Here is a 23240-nt window from a genome sequence, read left to right on the forward strand (position 1 = left end):
CTGTCACGCTAAATAGTGTCCACTTGCCAAAATGTGTCCACCCCTGCATCACAATGGGATTAGATTAGCGTCCGTTGCTAGAATTTGGCAAATTCTGCCTGGGCTATGTAATGACAGAAAAAAATATATGGTATTCGTTGCCATGTTCTGAGGTGCATGGAGAGAGAGGCACATGCAGTCAAAAGACAACGGTAAAATGTATGCGATCAAAGTTACAGGTTATGTACGAGTTGTTTTAGCTTTCAATCTTACCGATTATTGTTGGATGAAGTACTAAACATGATCCATGCGTTGTTATTGATGTTTGGAAAAGTGGTCTTACCTCAACCTTGATATATGTAGTATGAGCATGCTGCAAACGTTGGATGCAAACACTACTGCGAGGTAAGACCACTTTTCCAAATCTCTTTATTTTGCTCGCTAACGAGCTACGATAGATTTTGTATTGTGTTATTTGTTTTTGTAGAAAATCAGTTGAGTTAAATAGCTAAGGCTCATTACTGTAATAAATTACTTTAGTAACACTACCATCTCCTCTAAAACAAAAGAGTATGCGTCATAACACCTTATAACACAGTCATAACAGCTGACATAACTTGTCAATATTGTCATAACACTATCATGACACATTCAGAATTGTGACATTTGCATTATTTTATGACTGTTATGGCACCTACATAAGAGTGCACAACCATAGAATTAGGAATTAGAATACTAGAATGGACATGAACCTTCTTATGGGATAAAGATCAGCCATTTTTGTCAGGGAGTTGGTCAACCATGGTTTGCCCGTGCTGTGATAAGAGCGTGTAAAATAATGAATTTGAAGAATTTATCTTCACTGTATGTTTGTTAGCCAGCCAGCTAGCAAGCCAGCCAGCTCCATACATTTTTCAAGTGAACTGCCAATATGCCAACATTCCACTCAAACAATGCAGTCAATCCACAGCCATACACTGGCTGAAATCAGTTGATGATTGACAGGACTTAAACAAGTTGTAAATGCAACAAGTTCTAATATCGTATCATATAATAGCACCTACAGCTGTACAAGAAAACACTTTGATATTTATGGTCTGTTTACACATATTTTAGAGGCCATTTATACAGAACGTGTATAAAACCTCTATAAACTATATTTAGAATTATATGACAATATTTTAGGTTGACAATAATTATATTACACCATTTCTGATACATCACATGCCTTTTATTTTCCTGCATAAGTCAAATCAGGATTCTGCCTCTACTGCCATTCATTCCAATTCGACTTGTTTGGATTTCTCTTCGACCAATGTGGCTGACATTTTTCACTTCATTCTGGAACTTTGAGGGTTTGTTGATGACAAAGTTTGGGAGGTAGCCTAGTGGTTAGTGCGTTGGGCCAGTAACCGAAAGGTTGCTAGATCGAATCCTTGAGCTGACAAGTTAAAAATCTGTCGTTCTGCCCCTGAACAAGGTTGTTAACCCACTGTTCCTAGGCCGTCGTTGTAATTATGAATTTGTTCTTAACTTACTTGCCTAGTGAAGTAAAGGTTAAATTAAAAAATTTAATAGGATCTCTATGGTCAAAACCCACATGAACACCACCCACTAAAAAAGGCTTCCGAAAAGGTGTTTCAGGAAACCGATCCACAAAGTTAACATCATTTATGTAGATAATTTTATGAACATGAACACTGATTTAAAACTTGTCAAATTTGCACATTAATTAAATATTATAAATCAAAGGTAACATTTCTAAATCATACCGCATTTTGGGTAATTCCCCTAGCAACATTGAGGTTGCTAGGTTACATCTTGGTTACAATTTTTTACACAGATTCCATTCTCTATGCGTGCAGAAAGCAACATATGAGTGAGTGAGTGACAGTGATATATTTGTTGTTTTGGCTCTATACACCAGCACTTTGGATTTGAAATGACATTCTATTCTTATTGAGTAGAATATGTTTCTAAATACTTCTACGTTTAATGTGGATTTTTACCATGACTACGGATACTCCTGAATAAACTGTGAATAATGATGAGAGGAAGTTAGACGCACAAATATCATACACCCCAAGAATGCTAACCTCCCGTCATTGTAATGGTGAGAAGTTAACATGTCTTGGGGGTATGATATTTGTGCGTCTACCTTTCTCATCATTATTCACGATTAATTCGGGACTATACGTAATCATGATAGCATCCAAATTAATATAGAAGTTTAGAAACATACTGGATTCGTCTTTAGAAAAAAAAAGTGACTCAAATGACACACTCCATTATTTACCATGAGTTTCTATTAGGCACACAATAACCTGAAACAACCAAAAGAGCAAATGCATCCAACAGACGTGAAGATTCACGTGTAAGATTAACCTCATAATCATTGTGTAATTTCAAATCCAAAGTGATGTAGTACAGCGCCAAAACAACAAAACATTTTCACTGTCCAAATACTTGGAGCCCACTGTATGTACCGGACGAATCCTAAAATAATACACGATAAGAAGCTATTGAAACATGCTAAATAGATTTGTCTCAGATGCCAGAACAGCGCTTTCTGTAGCTGTCGGGAATGTTTTGAGCGATGTGTTGGCTAGCAAAGTTGTGCTGTCTTTAGTTTGGCAAGCAGGCAAAAGCAAGGATGGCCCTATAGGCTAATTACATCTGCCAAAACATCTTCTATTAACTGAGAAAACCACTGCAAATGGTTCAAACATATTTCCTCGTTGAGGGGCTCATCTGGATCAACGAAGGACCGATGAAAAGGCAAGGACGAAAATCAAAACGCACAAATCGTTTTGTGTTCTGTACGTCAGTGGACAACAAAAAGTAACCGACGTGCAACGTTGGAACGTTTATATTTAACCATCGAAATTACAGCGCATTTTTAGGTAGTTTCGAAAATCAAAACGCACAAATCGTACAACAGAAGTAACCAAGGTCAAACTACCTCAAATGCGCTGTTATTTCGATGCGTAATATCATGACTTTGATTAAAGATTTTTACAAATGTGCAACTTTTACAAGTTTGGAATCAGACAGTGTTAATGTTCATAACATTATCTACATAATGTTGTTTCAATTTTGCAGTTCCGTTTTTTGGGTCATGGAACAACAGTTTTGGTAGGTGGCCCTTGGACTATTGTGTCAGTCATCGTCAGTCACAAAGAGGGTGTCTTGTCCTGCTCCCAAATACTTCTCCTGCATTCACCCCAATCATCAGCAACAGAGCATTGGGTAGGTACAATTCTGACACCAATGTGTGTGCAACTGCAATGGTAATAATATGGCTAATGGTTTGCCTTGAGTGGTGGGTTTTGACACCCTTATGTAGGTGTCATAACTAGCCATAAAATAACTCAATACATGTAACAGGTCTAAATGTAGGTGTCATGACAGTGTTATGACAAGTTATGCCAGCTCTTATGACATGGTTATGACCTTATTAGATGTTATGACACTATAATTAAAGTAAAGTGCTACCGCTGAGTTTATAGAGTAGCCTGTGCTGGATGGAGCCGTAGAACAAAAGTATGGTTGAATAAACTACTATGAGACATCAATAAAACATAATACAGTATCAGTAAATAGGATACGGTAAGACGGAGTGGGAAAACATTGCTTGTATCGAACTTCATATTTTAGTGTGGACAGAGCAACACACCCCTACTACTGGCAAGGGATAAAACCGGCAGCATTGATGTCTGTCCCCCCCTGGAGAACGGGAGCACTCTTTTAGCATCTGACAGAGCCACCAGACAGAAGGGAGATCACATAAGCACCAGTGGTCTCTCCAGACAGGCAGCCTTGGCTGCTGTTTAAAGCCTAATCAATGAGGAAACATGACCTGTGACAATCTGAAATGTGCCGATTCTCTGTGGCATGGAATGGCAAGTGATCTGACAGAAAGGTTCTAAGAAAACAAAGTATCCATCCATAATAACCAGAGATAATCATGATGAAAATAGTAATGTGTTTCTCTGCTGTTTATGTTGAATAATCACACTTGTGAAACGGCATCTTACATACAGCACAACTCCTGTGAGAACTGCTACAATAAGCATATGATTTACTGGCTTCTTCTACAGCCTAATCAAACCGTTGAACACTGAACAGTGGTAAAATACAGGAAGAGCTCTTTTGACTTCAGCTTGCTGACTCTTGTGATTCGGCCCCTTTTGCTGCAGGCACTACCTTCAACGTCCAAATCCATTAGTGATTTCTGTACTACTAAAGCGGCGCTCGAGGGAAACCATTTCCCTGCATTAATGTCCTTCTTCCACCGCAGCGAATCAAACTCTTAGCCTAATGCCTCAGTCTACCTTAGCATGCTCTCGAAATAACTCAGGTTAGGAGCTGGAGAGCAGCACAAAGAACCGAGGGAGAAAAAGATCCCATTCCAGCGTTACATTTTTAAAGCAAAACAATTTATTATCAAGTACAGTAATATCAAACAAAAGTTAAAATCAGGTTCACAAATGAGTTTTTCCACAATCCGCATCGCTTCACTTTTGGCAGGTACAGTACAGAGAATGACTTCAATCTTGGGGATTTTTCCATGTTCGTTTGTAAGTTTTTGCTTCGTAAATGTGGAACTGCTCTGCTGACACCAGAGCAGAGTAAAAGGCGATTGACAGGGGTGTTTGGGTGTCAGAGTTCGTAAAGTGCTTGTCCCCCTATAACACTGGTCAGTCAGTCCTTGAACAGTCATATGTGGGCCAGGGGGAACTAGTCCTCATAAGTAGAGGGGTGAACTGCCTTACTGCCAGTCAAAGGAGCGCTTCACCAGCCGGTAGAAGTTATGGTTGTGCTCCCGGAGGTAGGAGCGTAGCTGCTGCAGCACGGTACCGTTGACGGCAGGGTGGGGACGCCCTTTGGACTCATGCAGGCAGCGCTCTCGCCCTTCACTCCGGATGCAGTAGAACCCCTTGGTCTGGTTGAAGTAGAAGTTGGAGGACATTATCCTGGGGGGCAGGTTGAGAAAACGCTCCACCTTCTGTAGCTCAGGCAACGGGTCCCGGATCAAAGTATCCCCATCCACGATGTGGATCTGCTCTAGGGGGAAATAGCGCAACCAGTTGCTCATGTGCATGTCATAGAGGCTCCGCTGGATGGCCTTATAGCGGGTATTGAGGGCTCCGCTGCGCACCAGCAGGTTCTCAATGGCCTGCACTGGCTTGTGGTTCTCCAGGCGGTTGAAGTAGACCTGGGTGTAGTCTGAGATGACCCGTTCAGTTGGGTCCCGCAAGATCAGCAGCAGCTTGATGGAGGAGTTCATGGCACGGATGCGCTTTGGCGCCAAGGCAGAGGTGAAGTAGCCTGGTGTCTTCTCCACTGTGATCTGATGTGGGTAGGAATATGGCATCAGCTCACGGTACCAGTCAAATCCCTTAGCGTAGTTCTCATCCCAGTCGAAAAAGTGCACCTCTGTGGCAGCGGCAGCGACCTCAGGGTGGATGTCTAGCATTTCCAGCAGGGCTCGTGTGCCGCCTTTACGGACCCCAATGATGATGCTGTGGGGGGCACATTTACTAGTCCCCAGGGGTGGAGACAGAGTGTCATTAGCTGTGAGTCCAGGTCCTAAATCCAAACTCTGAACAAAATCTGGTGGGGCAGCATATGTCTGGAGAACCAGGAGGAACACTGCTACCAGCAAGCAGGCCATGGTGAGGGAGGGTGATGAAAAGATGGTCAGAGAGGGAGGAGATCAGAGAGGGATGTCCTGTTGTTTAGCTGTGGATCAGAGCCATCTCTCGGAGATCAAAAGATGACAGGAAAGGAGAAGGGAGCGGTTTTCGTCTGCCATTGACCATCAGAAGGAGGATGAGGAGGAGAAACCACAGCCAGTCCGAAGCACATCTGGAGAGACAGAAGACAAGAAGAAAAGAAATGGACTTAGATTTTCCCATCTGAATAGCTAGCAAAGGCCCAAAGCACTTTCTTATTTTCCCTGACAAAGCTTTCTAGTAATTCATAGACTGTATGTCTGACTCAAGTGTTTCGTCTCCTTCGGTTATCATTATTCGTCTCTCATTTTGTCCTTCTATCTCCCTCTCAGATCTCTCCTTCCCATATCAAGAATCACTTACATTTAATTCTATGCTGTAATTTCACAGGAATATACTTTTTTTGCTCATTACAAAATGTGTGCCAGATATGTGAGAGCGTGACTCGGGGCCAAAACGGAGGTCACACTACTTAATCTTATTTTACCGGGTCATAATCCTCACTCAAATCAATACAGTTAATATCCACCCTGGAACATTTCAATCCCAACAGCAGAGGTATGTTTTAAGGACACAGTGTGGCTGTAGAAATAAGGAGTTTTCAGTTCTGGATAACTTAGATTTTCCATACACGTGAAGCAAGATCAAAAGCAAGGCCAAGTGAAGGACGTTATGTATTGGGACAAAGTATTTCTGTTCTAGTGGGTTTCCGTAGCTTTAGTTCTAACGCTAAGTACCATGGGCATTGAAGTGGGTTGTTGAGAGTAGACTTCCTGAAGTAATGTAAGATGCACAACTCCAGTACATACCCTCGTTGAATCTAAAACGATTTCTTCATCCCCATTCCCGCATGAGTCTAAAGTTAAACTGAAGAGTCAAGATACAACAAAAGGTAGGACTATGATTTAAAATACTGGATAAAGTGAACAGTTGAATCCTTCTGACCTTAAAAGTCATCTCAAATAGTTACGAGGAAAACATTTCTCCATGACAGTCAAAATAACTGCTCTGCTGCATAAACATCAAACAAAAAACAAAAAGGTCATGGTAAGGCTCTATAAATATGACTTTATTATTTCCACTTTGCGGTTTCCCAATATTAAATCAACCACTACCATGATTGAATAACCAGAAAGCTATTGCTAAGGAACAACAGTAGTCACAGCTCACTCTGAATGAAGCCTCCCACTCCCTAAACAGCAGAGGACAAATCTGTTCCCTACTTCCCAGAGGGTTGTCTGTTCCCACGGTGCCACTACCAGCCTCCCCCGCTCTCTAATCAGGTCTTCCCATTGCAGACTGAACGGAGTGATACCTGGACCGCCATAAAGCTCTAATCTCTGGCCAGGGGGTCCAGGGGGCTGTGGATGTTAAGTATGGGGCTGGGTATGGGGCTAAGGATGGGGATAGAGCAGGGGCTAGGTAGCTGTGGGTATGGGAATAAGGCTGGGGGCTCGGCCAAGATGTGGAGTTGAGGGCTTGGTATAAGGTCTGGGGCTGGGGTCAAGTATGAGGGCTGGGGCATGGACTAGGTATGGGGGCTAGAGCTATAGGGGATGCAGCCCTGCGGGCTGGACCATCCCAGAAGCACTGTGGATAAAGAAAAGGTGCTCTACTGTGAATGTCTGCGCAGGGAGCCACTTACGCGCTGTGACAGGCACGCCTGCCTGTCAGCGCTTCCATGGCAGAGAGCTGCCAAGTCCAATGCTAACAGCCAGGCAGCCAGGCGACCTTCCTGTCTTATCCAATTCCCCTCACTCCCTCAGCACACCGCCACCTGGAATGAGCCATTGTTTCACATCCTGCTGAGCTGCATTGCTTTATTCAAGGCTTGATGCATATCTTCAGGTTTTCATTCATCACACAGCCAGCCCGGCACAGTATCTCAGCATCTGGCAGAGCCTTTAACTAAAAATATTGGACTATTGGAGATAGAAACGGAATACCGACAGATTACAGACAAGAGACTGGCAATATATTTAGTCCAGAACTAAGAGGTCACATTGCAGTTGGCTGAATAAAACAAGATATTGAATACACTTATTATTATTTATTTTTTACAAAGACATGAAATCAGAATGCCCATTAACACCTGCATGCTTTACATCTGCAATCATTTAGCTATGCCTACCTACGACTATCACACACGTGGCGCTGCGCTGATCTTCTGTGATCTCATTTTACAGTTTGTCAGTGGCTGCAGAGACTGTGGCTTATTACCTCATAGCATTATCACGGAGAGCCTGAGCCAGTGTAGCTCATGGTTCGACCAGATTATTCATCATCCTAGGAGGCACAGAGGGAGAAGCCACAGGTTTCCTGTTCCACAGGAACCCAACTCCCACTAATTACAGCCAGCTATATCTAATGCATGGTCTAGAATAGATCCCGACCGATATGTGATTTTTGGGTTCAATACCAATTTTAGGGAGTCAACAGTCACCTCTATTTTTACATAAATTGAGCTCCAAATGATTAAAATACATATACATGATTAGGCCCGGCTCACAGTCCGCGTTCCAGTTCATCCCAAAGGTGTTGAGGTCAGGGCTCTGCAGGCCAGTCAAGTTCTTCCACACCGATCTCTACAAAACATTTCTGTATGGACCTCTGTGCACAGGGGCACTGCCAAGCTGAAACAGGAAAGGTCCTTCCCCAAACTGTTGCCACCAAGTTGGAAGCACAGAACCGTCTAGAATGTCACTAATTTGAAGGGGTGTCCACATACTTTTGCATATACAGTATAGTGTACTCTAAATGATGATTTCAATAATATCATTATTTAAGAACATTATATTTGTGGTTTACAGGATATACACCAAAAATAAACTACATCCTCTATAAATATGACAGTAAAAGTTTAGTGCACCTTCTTAGGTACAACTTAAAGATCTGTCTTTCTGTGGTAGTGGATAAGAAGTATCCAAAAGTCTTTGTGCTAAACCACCACAAGGGTTGGTTGGCTGAATGAATTAAACTTTGACTCAAAGTAAATCTGCACTGCTCACAAATAAGCATAAGCATTGAAATGCAGTAACATGGCGTTCATAACAGGTGTCAGCATTTGCCTCGAGTAGATCTCCTACAGTTTTCAAAACAGCCAAAGGTCATGTAAACACAGTGGCGTGTATTCATGAATGCCAAGGGAAGCCAGGCTTCTCCAAAAAAATTGACCAAGAAAAACAAAAGAAACATACAAAATAATGTATTTCGTCTATCTGTGTTTCATACATTTCTTTCAATTTGCAAGAGACTGAATGTACCCCACTGGAGAAAGTATCCAGGCTAACGAAACAGCACCCCTCTGTCTCATTATGTGTAGCATATCTATCCGATGCTGTCTGGCCAAAAAGAGTATGACATTGTTGCCGTCCATAGCATTGAATTCAAGGGAAGCCAGCGAGCATTTGACCTCCCTTGATAAAAAAATTAAATAAAATAACAGCCAATCAGCATCGGGGCAAACGGAGTGTGAATTCAGCTGTGAATGGTCCTGGCGCACAAAAAATAAGAAACTGTCAAGGGAAGCCAGTTTGGATTCAGACCAATGACATATCAGAAGTCAAACGTCATTAACAGAAAAAAACATGAATTGTTGCATCTCGTTGTGTCGTTGTCCACCGGTGGCTAGCTAGAAAAAAAATGTCCCTTTCCTAAATTAGCCATGGATGGAGATACGGATTTGGACTTGTGGTTCTCCTTAATTCTCCGTACTTGAACTTGGACTAAATTGTTTTTGGTATCTTTTAGTTGTCACTGTATTAGACTAAGCAATAGTTGTTTAGTAGTCCGAAAGTGTTGGAAACATTACCTTACTTGACCTCCAGCATGGTCAAGCAACTGTTTGTTACATGCAAAATGTTTTGTGGACTTCACCAGACAGATGTTTCTCTCCAGTTTTGTAATGAAACAAATGTGTGGTTGAATTTATTCTGCCACTGTGTCTTCTTATTGTCTCCACCTTAGGCCTGTATATCATGGTGTCAAGGCATATGAACACATAGCTTGTACTATGGCTTTTTTTCTGGCTTGGCTTCCCCAGTGATTTTACCCACGCTCCGCCACTGTGTAAACAAAGACTTTATGGCAACCTTGCAATGAGAGGATCAGTGCGATGCGGGATCCTTGGGATGAACCCCAAACCCTAAACTTAACGCCTACACTAAACTTAACCCTTACCTAACCTTAACCATTTTAAAAAGTAAACTTAAAATGGGGTAATGTTACAAACGTCCCAAGGATTCCACATAGCACAGACCATGAGAGTATGCTATGACAAGCTAGCGGTTCATTGCGACAATGTTTTCTTACAGAACCCATATATACTGTACATTTACACTGTTATTCAATACAAAATGTATTGGCTATACATTTTAACTTCAAATGAAGTGTTGATGACTGAAAATATTTATGCAGGCAAATGCTTGCCACACTCCTTTAAGGTCACACGTTCTAATTAAGCTAGCTAATTTCCCCCCAACATCGGAATAACTTCGGACACTCTAGCAGTTCGAGGTTTAAATCACCTCAAGCTCAACATTTAAAATGGACTGGAAAATAACGGTAAGTTTTGCGACTAAAGACACCCTTCTAGCTGTCTGACCACCGATTTATTACAATTTATGCACGTTAGGTTTTGAAAAAGTTATATATACACATTTTGTGGGAAACGCTGTATATTGTCAAATTCGACTGCATGACAGACCACACATTTAATATCCAACTTTTTACCTCTGAAATATATATTTTTTTGCTAAACCGCTTATCAAAAAGCTGATAGTATTATTTCCACTGAAATGTCAAACATGCTAATTGCTAACCCGTTGATGGCTTGATCACAAGATAACTGTTGAAGGTAATACATTTCTTAAAGATGCCGATAATATGGGGTGCTACGCTAGCTAGCTACTTACTTATCTCATCCTGAATGCAAGCACATGGCCTGAATAATAGATCTGCGCCAACTGCTTTTTGCAGATTGCATATTTTGGAACAAACTAAATAAGCACACTAGCTATATGTCCAAACAGTGCTCTTTTTGTATCATGGTCGAGTGTTCACTTTGGCGACAGTTCAGTGTTGGCACATAAAGAGCACAGATTGCTAGCTAGCGAAGCTAACTACCTTGCTGGCTAGCTAGCCAGTTAACGTTAACTAAGTGAGAATGTGATGAGGACAGGGTTGCTTGCTTGGTGAAGTGTACTTTTCACTATTTACTTAATGGCTGTGGCAAGCTACTCACCGTCAAACCACCATGCCTAATCTCTCTCACGCTGTGACCTAGTGCTGAATGATGTTAAATGAGCAGCTCGTAGAACGCCATTTTCGGGCAACCATTGAATATGTCCAAAAATTACCACAAATGAGCAAACATTTGTTTATTCTATGTATATTGGTGCTTTTTCTGTGGAATAAAGCGGGATACAAATATGTCTCATTCATATTCAGTGGTTTCCCATTCTGTCTCATGTGGCGAGCAGCAGGTATTGTACTGCAAAGTTTGTTTTCCTAAAGAGTAACTTTCATCTAAAACCAGATGTTTTAGGCTTAGTTAGTGAAATACGTAAATTCTGGTCTGTACTTTGACAGTTCGTCACAAAAGCGATATATATTTTAGTAGTAAATCTAGCTCTTTTTGCCCATAGTGGCTCAACTCTACCATTGAAATTGGGACGTAGAGGCGCCTCTACGTTATTTAAAAGGGAGGGGTTTGGTAATACACTTCTAGATGTGCTGGGTGGTACCGCCTCAAGACTTACTATGAAAGCAGGTGACAGCGCGCCTTAACGCCTTACTGACGTTACATAAAATTAAAAAAAATTCCACATCACCAAGTTCAACATTTTTGCTTACTGTTTGTGTTTTACACAACAACAAAAAACATGCAGGCTTTGTTGATTAGATAAATTTATATTCGTAGCAACATTATCATAACATTAAATAGATGACAATGGTGATCATTGTAACACGCTCTATCCCCCCCTTCACTGCTATGACTGATGGTGGCCCAATCCACTAAACAAATTGGGTTATAGTTCATAGGTTGTGAGTTCTAATCCCGCAAGAGGATTTTTTTTAACCCTTTATTCACAATATTCATCCCGTGCCCACACACTTCTGATTCTTAAAAGTGAAAGGATACCTGTGAGAGAGGTTACAGTGGTAGTAGTTGGAGGTTTTTATACAGTTCCCAAAACCAGTTAATTTGACCAGTGGAAAAATAGCTACTGTGTGAATACAGCAATGTTGGATGGATTGAATTTAGCCCCTAATTTTCATTTCAAAGTGATGATTGTATAATTTTCTTCCCAATACAATACACGCGAGTCCACATTTCAAAATAATTCTGCAAGAAAACAGCAGAGAAATATGCGAGCTCTAGTGGACAGGGCATTTTCTTCTGACCAATCAAGTGAGGTGTTACGTTTCATAGGGTTCCGGTCTGGAAGCACGCTGTGCTAAATATGGATAGAATTTGTAAAAATGACTAGCTAGCTCAATGATATTGACAGAATTTGAAAGCTACAACAAGGCATTAGTGAGGAAGACGAAGGGAATAATTAAAGTGAGCGTTTCCACATAGCATGACCGTTATACGGCTGATGCTAGCTAGCTAGCTTGCTAGCGAGCTTGCTAGCCAGCTTGCTAGCATTAGAGCTTTCAGGCTAGTCTATCTAGTGGTTCTTACGTTGTGTAACAGAGCAATAGGTCTAGCTATGTACTTGTTATTTGGTTGAGTCTAACATTAATTTAGAAAAGTGTCTAGTTAGCAAGCTGAGATCAACGTTAGCTAGCTTGCTAATAATGTTTTGAGGAGAACAGGCTAGCTCCCTATAGAATCAAGACAAGAGGGGATGGCAAGAACGTGAGATGTGCAGTTGCTTCATCTGGCTGAAGCAGTGCCCAGACGAGATGAGACAGAGTTACCTGCTACAGAGATAGAATCTGAAAGATCTCACCTTTTTATCTTGATTAGCTAGTGAGATTTCAATGTCGAACCAATGCAATGATATTCATTAATATTGGCTTGCTATGTGAACTGCTTTTTCTGAAAATGTCCATCTCAGGGCCGGCCCTCCCATTAGGCAAAACTAGGCAATTGCTTATGGTGGCATTTGAATTTGGGGCGGCATTTTGGAAATTGGCTGCCGCCCTCCGGCGCTTCTGATCGGCTACTACACCGCCAGCGGCGCCCCAGCCGCCAGCTCATAGCTGTTGCTGCAGTTCCCGCCATCACTCCATTCCCGCTTCCCCTGATGTTCCTTCCCATTATCCTTGGTAGCTATGGTTGTGTGTTTTTATGAGATTATCCAATTATGAAACATTAATAAAAATAAATCTACCAATTAAACTATTGTATTGTTTTTTAAATGTTTGTGTGTGAGGAAGATTATTATTGATTAAGGCAGTAGCCTAGCATAGCCTGTTAACGTTAACAAGCTACTAGTGGAAATATCTGCTAATAGTAAGCTATAGAGATTTGCAACCAAATTAGCTACCATGTCTAAGAGACAAAAACTAATCAGGAAGCGAATATATATATGTTTTAACTAATGAGAAAAGAGGCAATCTCTAAACCAAAGTGATTCGCTGCATGCAGTAATGTTCATCAGCCAGTGTGGAGAACAACATGACTCCGAGGACAGGCCGTTCAATCACCAAGACTGACGAGCCACCGTTCAATGGTTCTCGCAGTGAACCGGAGGAGTCCGAGCCATCCACTTCCACTGATGACAGCTCTCTGGGTGGACAAGAACAGTTGGTCGCACCAGGCCAAGCCACACATTCAAACAATGCCAACAGAAAACCTACTAGCTGGGAACCGGACTCAGATTTGTCGCTCCACGTCCCGATGACATTGGTGCTGCTGCTGCAGGATATCAATCCGAGGGCCTTTTTTCAGCCAATACAGCGCGCACTCGCTGAACCTAGTTCTCTCTGATGCAGCATCATGTTGCTCGGCGGCAGCTGAGTTAACGGCTGAGTTTTAAACACCTTGGCGGTGGCCGAGTTAACACATTTTTATCCAGACCTACACACCGCTGGGATGTGCTGAAAGGGAACGTGGAAGATGGCATGAAACAATTTCACAGTGAAATCCTTTAGCACCACAAGATGGGAGAGCCGTGCATTACAAAATCAACTTCCAAGAAGCAGTGCATGCTTTTGCTGCCAGGAAGGCCAGGCAAGTCAACTTGCCTTTGAAAAGGTAAGAATTGATCATAAACTCGCATTAATTCTATCACAGAGTAATTTTTAAGATGACTCTTAAAGCACTCCATCACTCTCCTTCTTGGTCAAACAGCCCTTACACAGCCTGGAGGTGTGTTATGTCATTGTCCCGTTGAAAAACAAATGCAGAATGCTGTGGTAGCCATGCTGGTTAAGTGTGCCTTGAATTCTAAATAAATCACAGACAATGTCACCAGAAAAGCACCCCCACACAATCACACCTCCTCCATGCTTCACGGTAGGAACCACACATGTGGAGATCATCCATTCACCTACTCTGTGTCTCACAAAGACAAGGAGGTTGGAACCAAAAATCTCAAATTTGGACGCATCAGACCAAAGGACAGATTTCCACCAGTCTAATGTCCACTGACAGTATTTTTATTGGTGTCCTTTAGTGGTGGTTTCTTTGCAGCAATTTGACCATGAAGGCCTGATTCACACAGTCTCCTCTGAACAGTTGATGTTGAGATTAGTCTGTTACTTGAACTCTGAAGCATTTATTTTGGCTGCAATTTCTGAGGCTGGGAACTCTAATGGACTTATCCTCTGCAGCAGAGGCAACCGAGTCTTCATTTCCTATGGCGGTCCTCATGAGAGCTGTGGCTTCACGGTTTTTGTGACTGCACTTGAAGAAACTTTCAAAGTCCTTGACATTTTCCGCATTGACTGACTTTCATGTCTTAAAGTAATGGACTGACGTTTCTCTACTTATCTGCTTTTGCCATACTATGGACGTGGTCTTTTACCAAATAGGGTTATCTTCTGTATACCACCACTACCTTGTCACAACACAACTGATTGGCTCAAACGCATTAAGAACAATATAAATTCCACCACTTCACTAGGCACACTTGTTAATTGAAATGCATTCGAGGTGACTTCCTCACGAAGCTGGTTGAGAGAATTCCAAGAGTGTGCAAAGCAGTCATCAAGGGAAAGGGTGGCTACTTTGAAGAACCTTAAATATATTTTGATTTGTTTAACATTGGTTACTACATTATTCCATGTGTGTTATTTCATAGTTTTGATGTCTTCACTATCAATCCACAATGTAGCAAATAGTAAAAATAAAGAATAACCTTGAATGAGTAGGTGTGTACAAACTTTTGACGGGTACTCTATGTGCATGCATGCATGAACATCTTGCATGGGCCTAATCATAGAATCAGAACCTAATTCTTCCTATTCAAAAACGTGGTAGGCCTACCTGTTTGACAAACTCATGCACATCATCTGTATTAGTCTCAAATCATCAGCATGAAGTACACTGAATTCTGTCATGTGGACTGAATTGTCATTCATATAATGTTGTGCCTCCGTTTCATATCTGCTAAGCACACCTCTGCTAGCCACACAGCCACTGCCTCAGAGTGGTTGGGTAAGCTCCTTCCTGGCTAGCTGTCCAGAGGTGACATTGGTGTCTCCCAACCCCACTGTCTCAATTCCCAGTAATTATTCTGCAATAGTTTGTGCCGCGGGGATAGGGTCAACTTCTCTTATCCAGACCCGTATTCACAAAGTGTCTTAGAGTAGGAGTGCTGATCAAGGATCAGTGTTTAATTGTATATCATATTGACTGGTGGAACCTGACCCTAGATCAGCACTCCTACTCGTGGCACATTTCCATCCAGGATTTAACTTGAGTTCTACCCAAGAGGCTCAGACTTTTTTGTTTTCATCTACGCAGGCTGCCACCCGTGTGTCACTGGGCCATGGCTCCAGCAGACCTGCTGTCACTTGGGCCAAAGTAAAGCCAGTGGTACATTTCAGCTGGCGTTTACATAACAATGGCTAAAAGTGAACTTTAATATCTTCTCACAAAACAGCTGTTTAAATCAATCTTGATTATGCCGAGGTTGTTGATTCTGCTCTTCAAGTCCTTGGTGCCAGCCGTAGCTACAGAAACTATTTCACTAGTATAACATATGGGTCTAAACATCAGAGTTACACTAGTGTATGAGTCGAAAAGCAGCACTGGACCCTTGTTCTTACCAGATGCTGTTGAGAATTAAGAAGAGCTGGATGACGATGTAACCGAAGGGCAGGATGCCCCCCTCCTCACATTACACCAGGGCCAATATTCACAAAGCATCCAATGCTGTTTTTTGACTAACAGTGTTACCCCAGCGTATACACCCTTGTGTTGTACTAGGGAAATCGTTTCCATAGCTAGTGCTGGCAGTGAGTACTTGTGAAGAGCAGAATCATCAACCTCTGCATAAATCAAAACAGCTGCTTTTTGGGAAGATGTTCAAGTTCACAGTTAGCCATTGTTAGGTAAATGCAGGCTGAAAAGTACCAGCGGCCTGACTGACTGCAAGTGAGAGCAGGTCCGCTAGAGCCATGGTTTAGTGAGACACCATGGTTTAGTGAGACACTGGTGCCAAACCACGTAGATGGAAAGAGAAAAGTCTGAGCCTTTTAGGTAACACACTGAGGTAAATCATATATGGAAACAGGCCACATAAGTAGAAGTGCTGATCTAGGGTCAGGTTGCACCAGGCAAAATAATTTTAGGATCTAAAATTAAAAACTGATCCTAGATCAGCACTCTGTGTGAACTCTTTGTGAATACTGGTCCAGATGAGACAAGTTGACCCTAGACCCCTGGCACAAGCTATTGCAGAATAATTACTGGGGACTGAAACAGGGGAGTTGGGAGACACTGTGGCCCTGTCCAATGTCACCCCTGGACAGGGCCAGCCATGAAGGAGCTTACTCAACCACTGAGGCAGTGGCTGTGCGGCAAGCAGAGCCAGACGTGTGCTTAGCAGATATGATAGAGACACAATATTATTTGAACAGAATTCAGTATCCTTTATGCTAACCAATACCCAAACAGAGATGAATTGAAAATAAAAATGTAATTGATTTATCAAGACCAGTCCGAAACGGTGCTGAAATAGTTGACCACACGAAGGTAGGCTATTGCTTCAAATCCTATAATAACAAATTGGATGACTTTGGGTGTTCCAGTAAGCAACAATGTTGCCTTCATTAGCCTATTTTTTTCTGAAAAATTCATCTGTACCTTGAGAAACTGACGATACAACACATACATTGATCTCAGCAAGGTTTTACTCAAGGTCGTGGAGCTGAGGGAAAGTGCAACTAAAATGGAGCTGAGATGTATTGTACAGTAGTTGAAATAAACATCTGCATTTTGAAAGTATTTATCGTTATTTTATTAACGAAAGCATAAAGATGTTGATGAACAGATACTTAAGCATCGAATACATTGCAAGTTGGGGGGGGATTTTCACAACTACAGGAGCCGGGCTATTAAATTAATCTCTGGATAACAGATTGGCCCTCGGGGACACTATCTTCAATATGCTTTAAATGCCACAATATCACAAATAATTGAACACACAACATGAGCAGATTAACTTGATAAAAAAAATAACTATATTTCGGAGAAGATTGTTTCAAATACCCGAAAGTGAGCGATTGTAATCTGAATAAAGGGGAAAAGGCCATTCTTGAAAATGGGGCGAGACATTCTTACTAATTTGTAAATAAAGCCATTTGGTTATTTATAATTATTTATGTTTTTAGAGGGACAGAAACCAAAAGCCCTCCGTGCCTATATATATATATATATATATATATATATATAAGAAAAATTATAATATTTGTCAGTACACATGTCAAGTGAGATACCCCATTGTATTTACCCAAGTTTTCTCGTTAACTTCAGAACTAATCAACCGTTTTTGTTGTTGTTGCCTGATGCCTGAAAACTCCTCCAATAATTGCCACAGTTCAGACTACCGATAGATCAGCATTCTAACTCTCCCTTGTGATAGTGTGGTGCAATAACAGAAGAATGCCACCATCTACCACAAATGGTTACGGCATACACTCGTAACATTTAGAGGAATAACCACTGTAGCTCTATCCACGCTTTACCTGAAAACGTTTCTGATATTATAGCTAGCTAGTTGGTTGATGTTGTTCTAGCTAGCTCACCCAATGCAGGCCTTTCTACTCCTTGCTGGTCTGCAGATGCATGACTACATGATCATGATGTTGTGGCTGTAGCATTTAACATACACTAGAAAAACAACTAGCTAGCTATATCAGACAGACATTTTCAAAAGCGAGTCATATAGCAAACCAATAAAATGAATAGCATTGCATTGGTTCGACATTGCCATCTCAGAGGTTAATCAAGATTTTTTTTTTTTATAAAAAAAAAAGTGAGATCTCTCAGATTCTCTCTCTGTAGCAGGTAGCTCATCTCATCTGGGCACTGCGTCAGCCAGATGAAGCAACTGCACATTTAATGTTCTTCCCCATCCCCTCTTGTCTTGATGCTATAGGGAGCTAGCCTGTTCTCCTCAAAAACATTATTAGCAACATAGCTAACTTTAGCCATCTTGAGCACATATCTCAGCTTGCTAAATAGCTAAGTAAACCAACAACACACCACATATACACAGAGCAAACAATTATTTTCTAAACTAATTTGTCTCAACCAAAATGACATGTACAAAGCTGGACCTATTGCGCTGTTACACAACATAAGAACCACTAGATACAGGATAGCCAGAAATCTCTGATACTAGTCTGCTTAGCTAGCTAGACAATGTCAATATAAATTCGAATTTTAGCAACCAGGAAATGGAGTGATTTCTGCATATTGCACCTTTAAAGGGATACTTTTGAGATTTTGGCAGAGGACTTTTATCTACTTCTCTGGAGTCAGATGAACTAGTGGATACAATTTGTATGTCTGTGTCCAGTATGATGGATGTTAGAGGTAGTTTCGTGAGCCAATGCTAACATGGCAATGACTGGAAGTCTATAGGTATCTACTAGCATGCTAGCAAATACCCATAGACTTCGTCATTGCGCTAATGCTAGTTAGAAACATTCATCAAAATCCCCGAAGTATCTCTGGGGTATTACTATTCATATGTAGGTATGCAGATATACCCTTTTCAATGCAAAGACTAATCGAATAGTGGAATCTAACGAATGGGATCAAGGACCTCATTGTTGTGGTTACGGAGCCATCTTGGAGCAGAGATATGGATAGCTTCCCTGAATAGTAAAGTTGGTGGACTTTGTATTGTTAAGTCTGCAGCAAAGTAAAGTCTTATTAGGGCAGAGCATCCTGTGTTGGACATACAGTGGCTGAACAGAGAGTGATATGGGGAAACGCTCTGTAACACACTGCTAGACTGACTTACACTGTACATTTTACTTTACTAGCCCTCGGCCTGGTTCCACGGGGGCTTGTTACAGTGATGAGCAGTGGCCTAGCGGAGTGGACCCCAGCTGATTATAGATAGGTGGGACTGAAGTCCAATCAAGCGCACCACAGTGAGGTAAGGCCATGGAGCTATCCTTCTTCATTACTCAATCTTTCTCCCCCTCTTTATCTCGTTCATTTTGTCGTCACTCTGTCACCTGCATAGGGAGTATTTGTATTCGGGAGTATTAGACCTCAAACCCACTGCCCCTTTACATAGAGTAAAAGAATTAAGACATCCTCAGCTTTCTCTATATTTCAAACACCCTCTTTTTCTCCCTCTCAAATGCCTGATGGCCGGGTTCAAACACATCCCACACACACAATGCCTTTATCTGAGCGATAAAATGAAGTCCTTGACCCCAACTGTCTATTTTCAATTGCTGTCGCTCCCTCCGTCTCCCCTCTTCGGTCTGTCTAATTTGACTCAACTCCAGTTATCCTTCCCACACGCTTTCACAAACTCTGAGACCATATCAACAGTATGGCTTTTAAATAATGGATACATTATTTCCAGAGCGATCACTGGGTATAATAAACAAATTCTCTATCACTTCCCTAGCTTAAATTGTATGATGTAGAACAAATCATATTCTTTCACACACACACACACACACACACACACACACACACACACAGAATGTGTTCCATTATATGAATCATATCTTAAAATATATATATATAAAAAAACACTTACATTGGCAGGCAAATGTACTTTGTTCTGCCAGTGATGTAACAAATTCCTCCTAAACTGGGTACAAAACATTATTCAAAGCACAATGAATAATTAATTTGTTTTATTTTCCAGGTTTATGACACATTTTCATTTGGATATGGTATTGTAAGGAAGGACTTAAAAAGCACTTTATGAAACATGGGGTAAGTCCTATGTAGGTCCCTCATCTCCACACTAAGAGTTTTAACACGACAAAACATTCAAGGAGAGTTATCAAAAAAATACCTGCGGAAACAAATCTCACTGAGCACAGACAACAATTCAACATTGGTTCAACGCAATTTTATTGAAATGACTATTGATTCAACCAGTGTGTGCCCAAATGGGATATTACCGAAGTGTTAAGCTGCAAATTTCACACGTCTCGTACCACTTTCTCATAGCACCTACTGTGCGTAGGTAGTGTACGAGAAAAGCCTACCTCCAGATCTACCCCCCTAAGAGTAGAAGAATGTAAACAGCTCTGTTTTCTTCCGTTTGGTTCCTAATGAACGGTGCAGTGCATTCGGAAAGTATTCAGACCCCTTACCTTTTGCCACATTTTGTTACGTTACATCATTCTAAAATGGATTGTTTAAAAAAAATCCTCAACCTACACACAGTACTCCATGAGAAAAAAAGACATTTTTGCAAATGTAATAAAAATAAAACAGAAATAAATAACTTACTTGCATAAGTATTCAGACCCTTTGCTATGAAACTCGAAATTGAGCTCCGGTGCATCCCGTTTCCATTGATCATACTTAAGATGTTTCTACAACTTGGAGTCCACCTGTGGTAAATTCAATTGATGGGACATGATTTGGAAAGGCACAGGCCTGTCTACAAGGTCCCACAGTTGACAGTGCATGTCAGAGCAAAAACCAAGCAATGAGCTCGAAGGAATTGTCTGTAGAGCTCCGAGACAGGATTGTGTCGAGGCACAGATCTGGGGAAGGGTACCAAAACATTTCTGCAGCATTGAAGGTCCCCATGAACACAGTGGTCTCCATCATTCTTAAATGGAAGAAGTTTGGAACCACCAAGACTCCTCCTAGAGCTGGCCACCCGGCCAAACTGAGAAATCGGGGAAGAAGGGCCTTGGTCAGGGAGGTGACCAAGAACCTAATGGTCACTCTGACAGAGCTCCAGAGTTCCTCTGAGGAGATGGGAGAACCTTCCAGAAGGACAACCATCTCTGCAGCACTCCACCAATCAGGCCTTTATGGCAGAGTGGCCAGACGGAAGCTACTCCTCAGTAAAGGCACATGAGAGACCGCTTGGAGTTTGCCAAAAGGCACCTTAAGTACTCGCTGGTCTGATGAAACCAAGATTGAACTCTTTGGCCTGAATGCCAAGTGTCATGTCTGGAAGAAACCTGGCACCATCCCTATGGTGAAGCATGGTGGTGGCAGCAGCATCATGCTGTGGGGATGTTTTTCAGTGGCAGCGACTGGGAGACTAGTCAAGATTTAGGGAAAGATTAACTGAGCGAAGTACAGAGAGATCCTTGATGAAAACCTGCTCCATAGAGCTCAGGACCTCAGACTGGGGCAAAGGTTCCCCTTCCAACAGGACAACGACCCCAAGCACACAGCCAAGACAACACAGGAGTGGCTTCGGGGACAAGTCTCTGAATGTCCTTGAGTGGCCGGACTTGAACCCCAAAATCTCTGGAGACATCTGAAAATCCCATCCAACCTGACAGAGCTTGAGAGGATCTGCAGATAAGAATGTGAGAACCTCTCCAAATACAGGTGTACCCAAGAAGACTCGAGAATGTAATCGCTGCCAAAGGTGCTTCAACAAAGTACTGAGTAAAGGGTCTGAATACTTATGTAAATGTGATATTTCAGTTTATTTTTTAAAACATTTGCAAACATTTCCAAAAGCCTGTTTTTGCTTTGTCATTATGGGGTATTTCATGTAGATTGATGAAGAAATTATTTGTTTTAATTTTTAGAATAAGGCTGTAACTTAACAAAATGTGGAAAAAGACTAGGGGTCTGAATACTTTCCGAATGCACTGTATCTTTGTCAGCCTTTGTAATTCTAAAATATGGTAGCGTTCATAAGGGCATGAAATCAGCAGAAGTCAAGGCAGGTTGATGTACTCAGAGTGGATTTATTCACAGGTCTTGGTGATCCAAAAGGTGAAAGCGCCATATCATACAAAATATTCAAGTAGAACTATCCTTTTCTGTTATTCAACATTCTGACTCCAAAGCATGGAGCGTAGGCCACTTAGCCTATTTCTATGTGTACTGGAGGCGCGCACGCTCCTATTATGCACAACAAAAATGACAGACCGGAATTACGCAGCATTCAAAACAACTGGGAACTCTGAAAAACACGAGGTCAAATCATGACGTCAGTGATCTTCAGGTCGTAGCATTAGAAAGTGGCCCGAGTTGGAATTTCGAGTTGGATGACCGTTCAAAAGCGATTTTTCCCAAGTTCCCGGTTGTTATGAACAATTAAATAAACAGAACTTCTACCTCATTAGTCTTTGTGAAAGTTCATGTGCACTATAAATATCGTGCCCACTCAGAGGGTAACATATTGACCACACCGTTCGCATTACGTGCGCTGCAAAATAAAATGTACACAGATGTTATTCAACAATTTAATCCAAACTGCTCTCGTGCATCAACGAGTGTCTGCATAGCCAGGCGGTAAAATACAATTTAGTTCTATTTGACGCGTTGCAAGTCCCGCCTCTCCCATCTCCTCATTGGTTTTGAGGAGCATATGCCCACATGGGTGAATGAAAGATGAACTGAGGTCCACACTCCAGTCCAGTTGGTGGTGGTAATGCACCTTAAAAAGTTGGTTGCAAACCACCATATAAAGTTCAAAGAAAGACTGAAGGAGGAGAGTTTACTAGAAACTAACTTGGTTTACCCTTTTATCTGTGGATTAATTGTCGAAGTAGAGGACCATGCAAATTTCAGGTAAAATAAAAACCCAATGTTTATATCCCAGAACAAATTAGCTAGCAACAGCAAGCTAGCTAGCTAAATTGCCTTAAATATTTAATACTTTTTGACCTGTCCCCAAATTAATATAGTTGGTTCAGAGTTAGTTTTGAAATTTCAATCTGCGTGTCCTGATCACATCTGGAAGGACAAAAATCAACATGCATGCGATATTGCATGCAGACGCATGCGCGCACTCGGTCTAGTCAGCATTTAAGAAATGGTTTGCTATAAAATGAAAATGTATCGTAGGCCTATCACACACTAAATGGAAATGTCTACGTGTTCCGATAAACGGTACGGGATGGAATGACAAAATGCGAACAATTATTGTA

General features: G+C 41.6%; 1 protein-coding gene across 1 annotated transcript in view; it reads right to left on the bottom strand.

Moving 5' to 3' along the window:
• Nucleotides 1–3962: 3962 nt before the first annotated feature.
• Nucleotides 3963–23240, bottom strand: part of LOC118401521 (heparan sulfate glucosamine 3-O-sulfotransferase 1-like) — a 67014-nt gene continuing 47736 nt past the window's right edge. The window contains exon 2 of the mRNA XM_035799109.1: nt 3963–5850. Coding sequence (XP_035655002.1) covers nt 4751–5656 — 906 coding nt within the window. The 5' untranslated portion in view covers nt 5657–5850 and the 3' untranslated portion in view covers nt 3963–4750. The remainder of the gene's footprint in view (nt 5851–23240) is intronic.

Source organism: Oncorhynchus keta, chromosome 2 (genome assembly GCF_023373465.1).
Source record: "Oncorhynchus keta strain PuntledgeMale-10-30-2019 chromosome 2, Oket_V2, whole genome shotgun sequence".
NCBI lineage: Eukaryota > Metazoa > Chordata > Actinopteri > Salmoniformes > Salmonidae > Oncorhynchus > Oncorhynchus keta.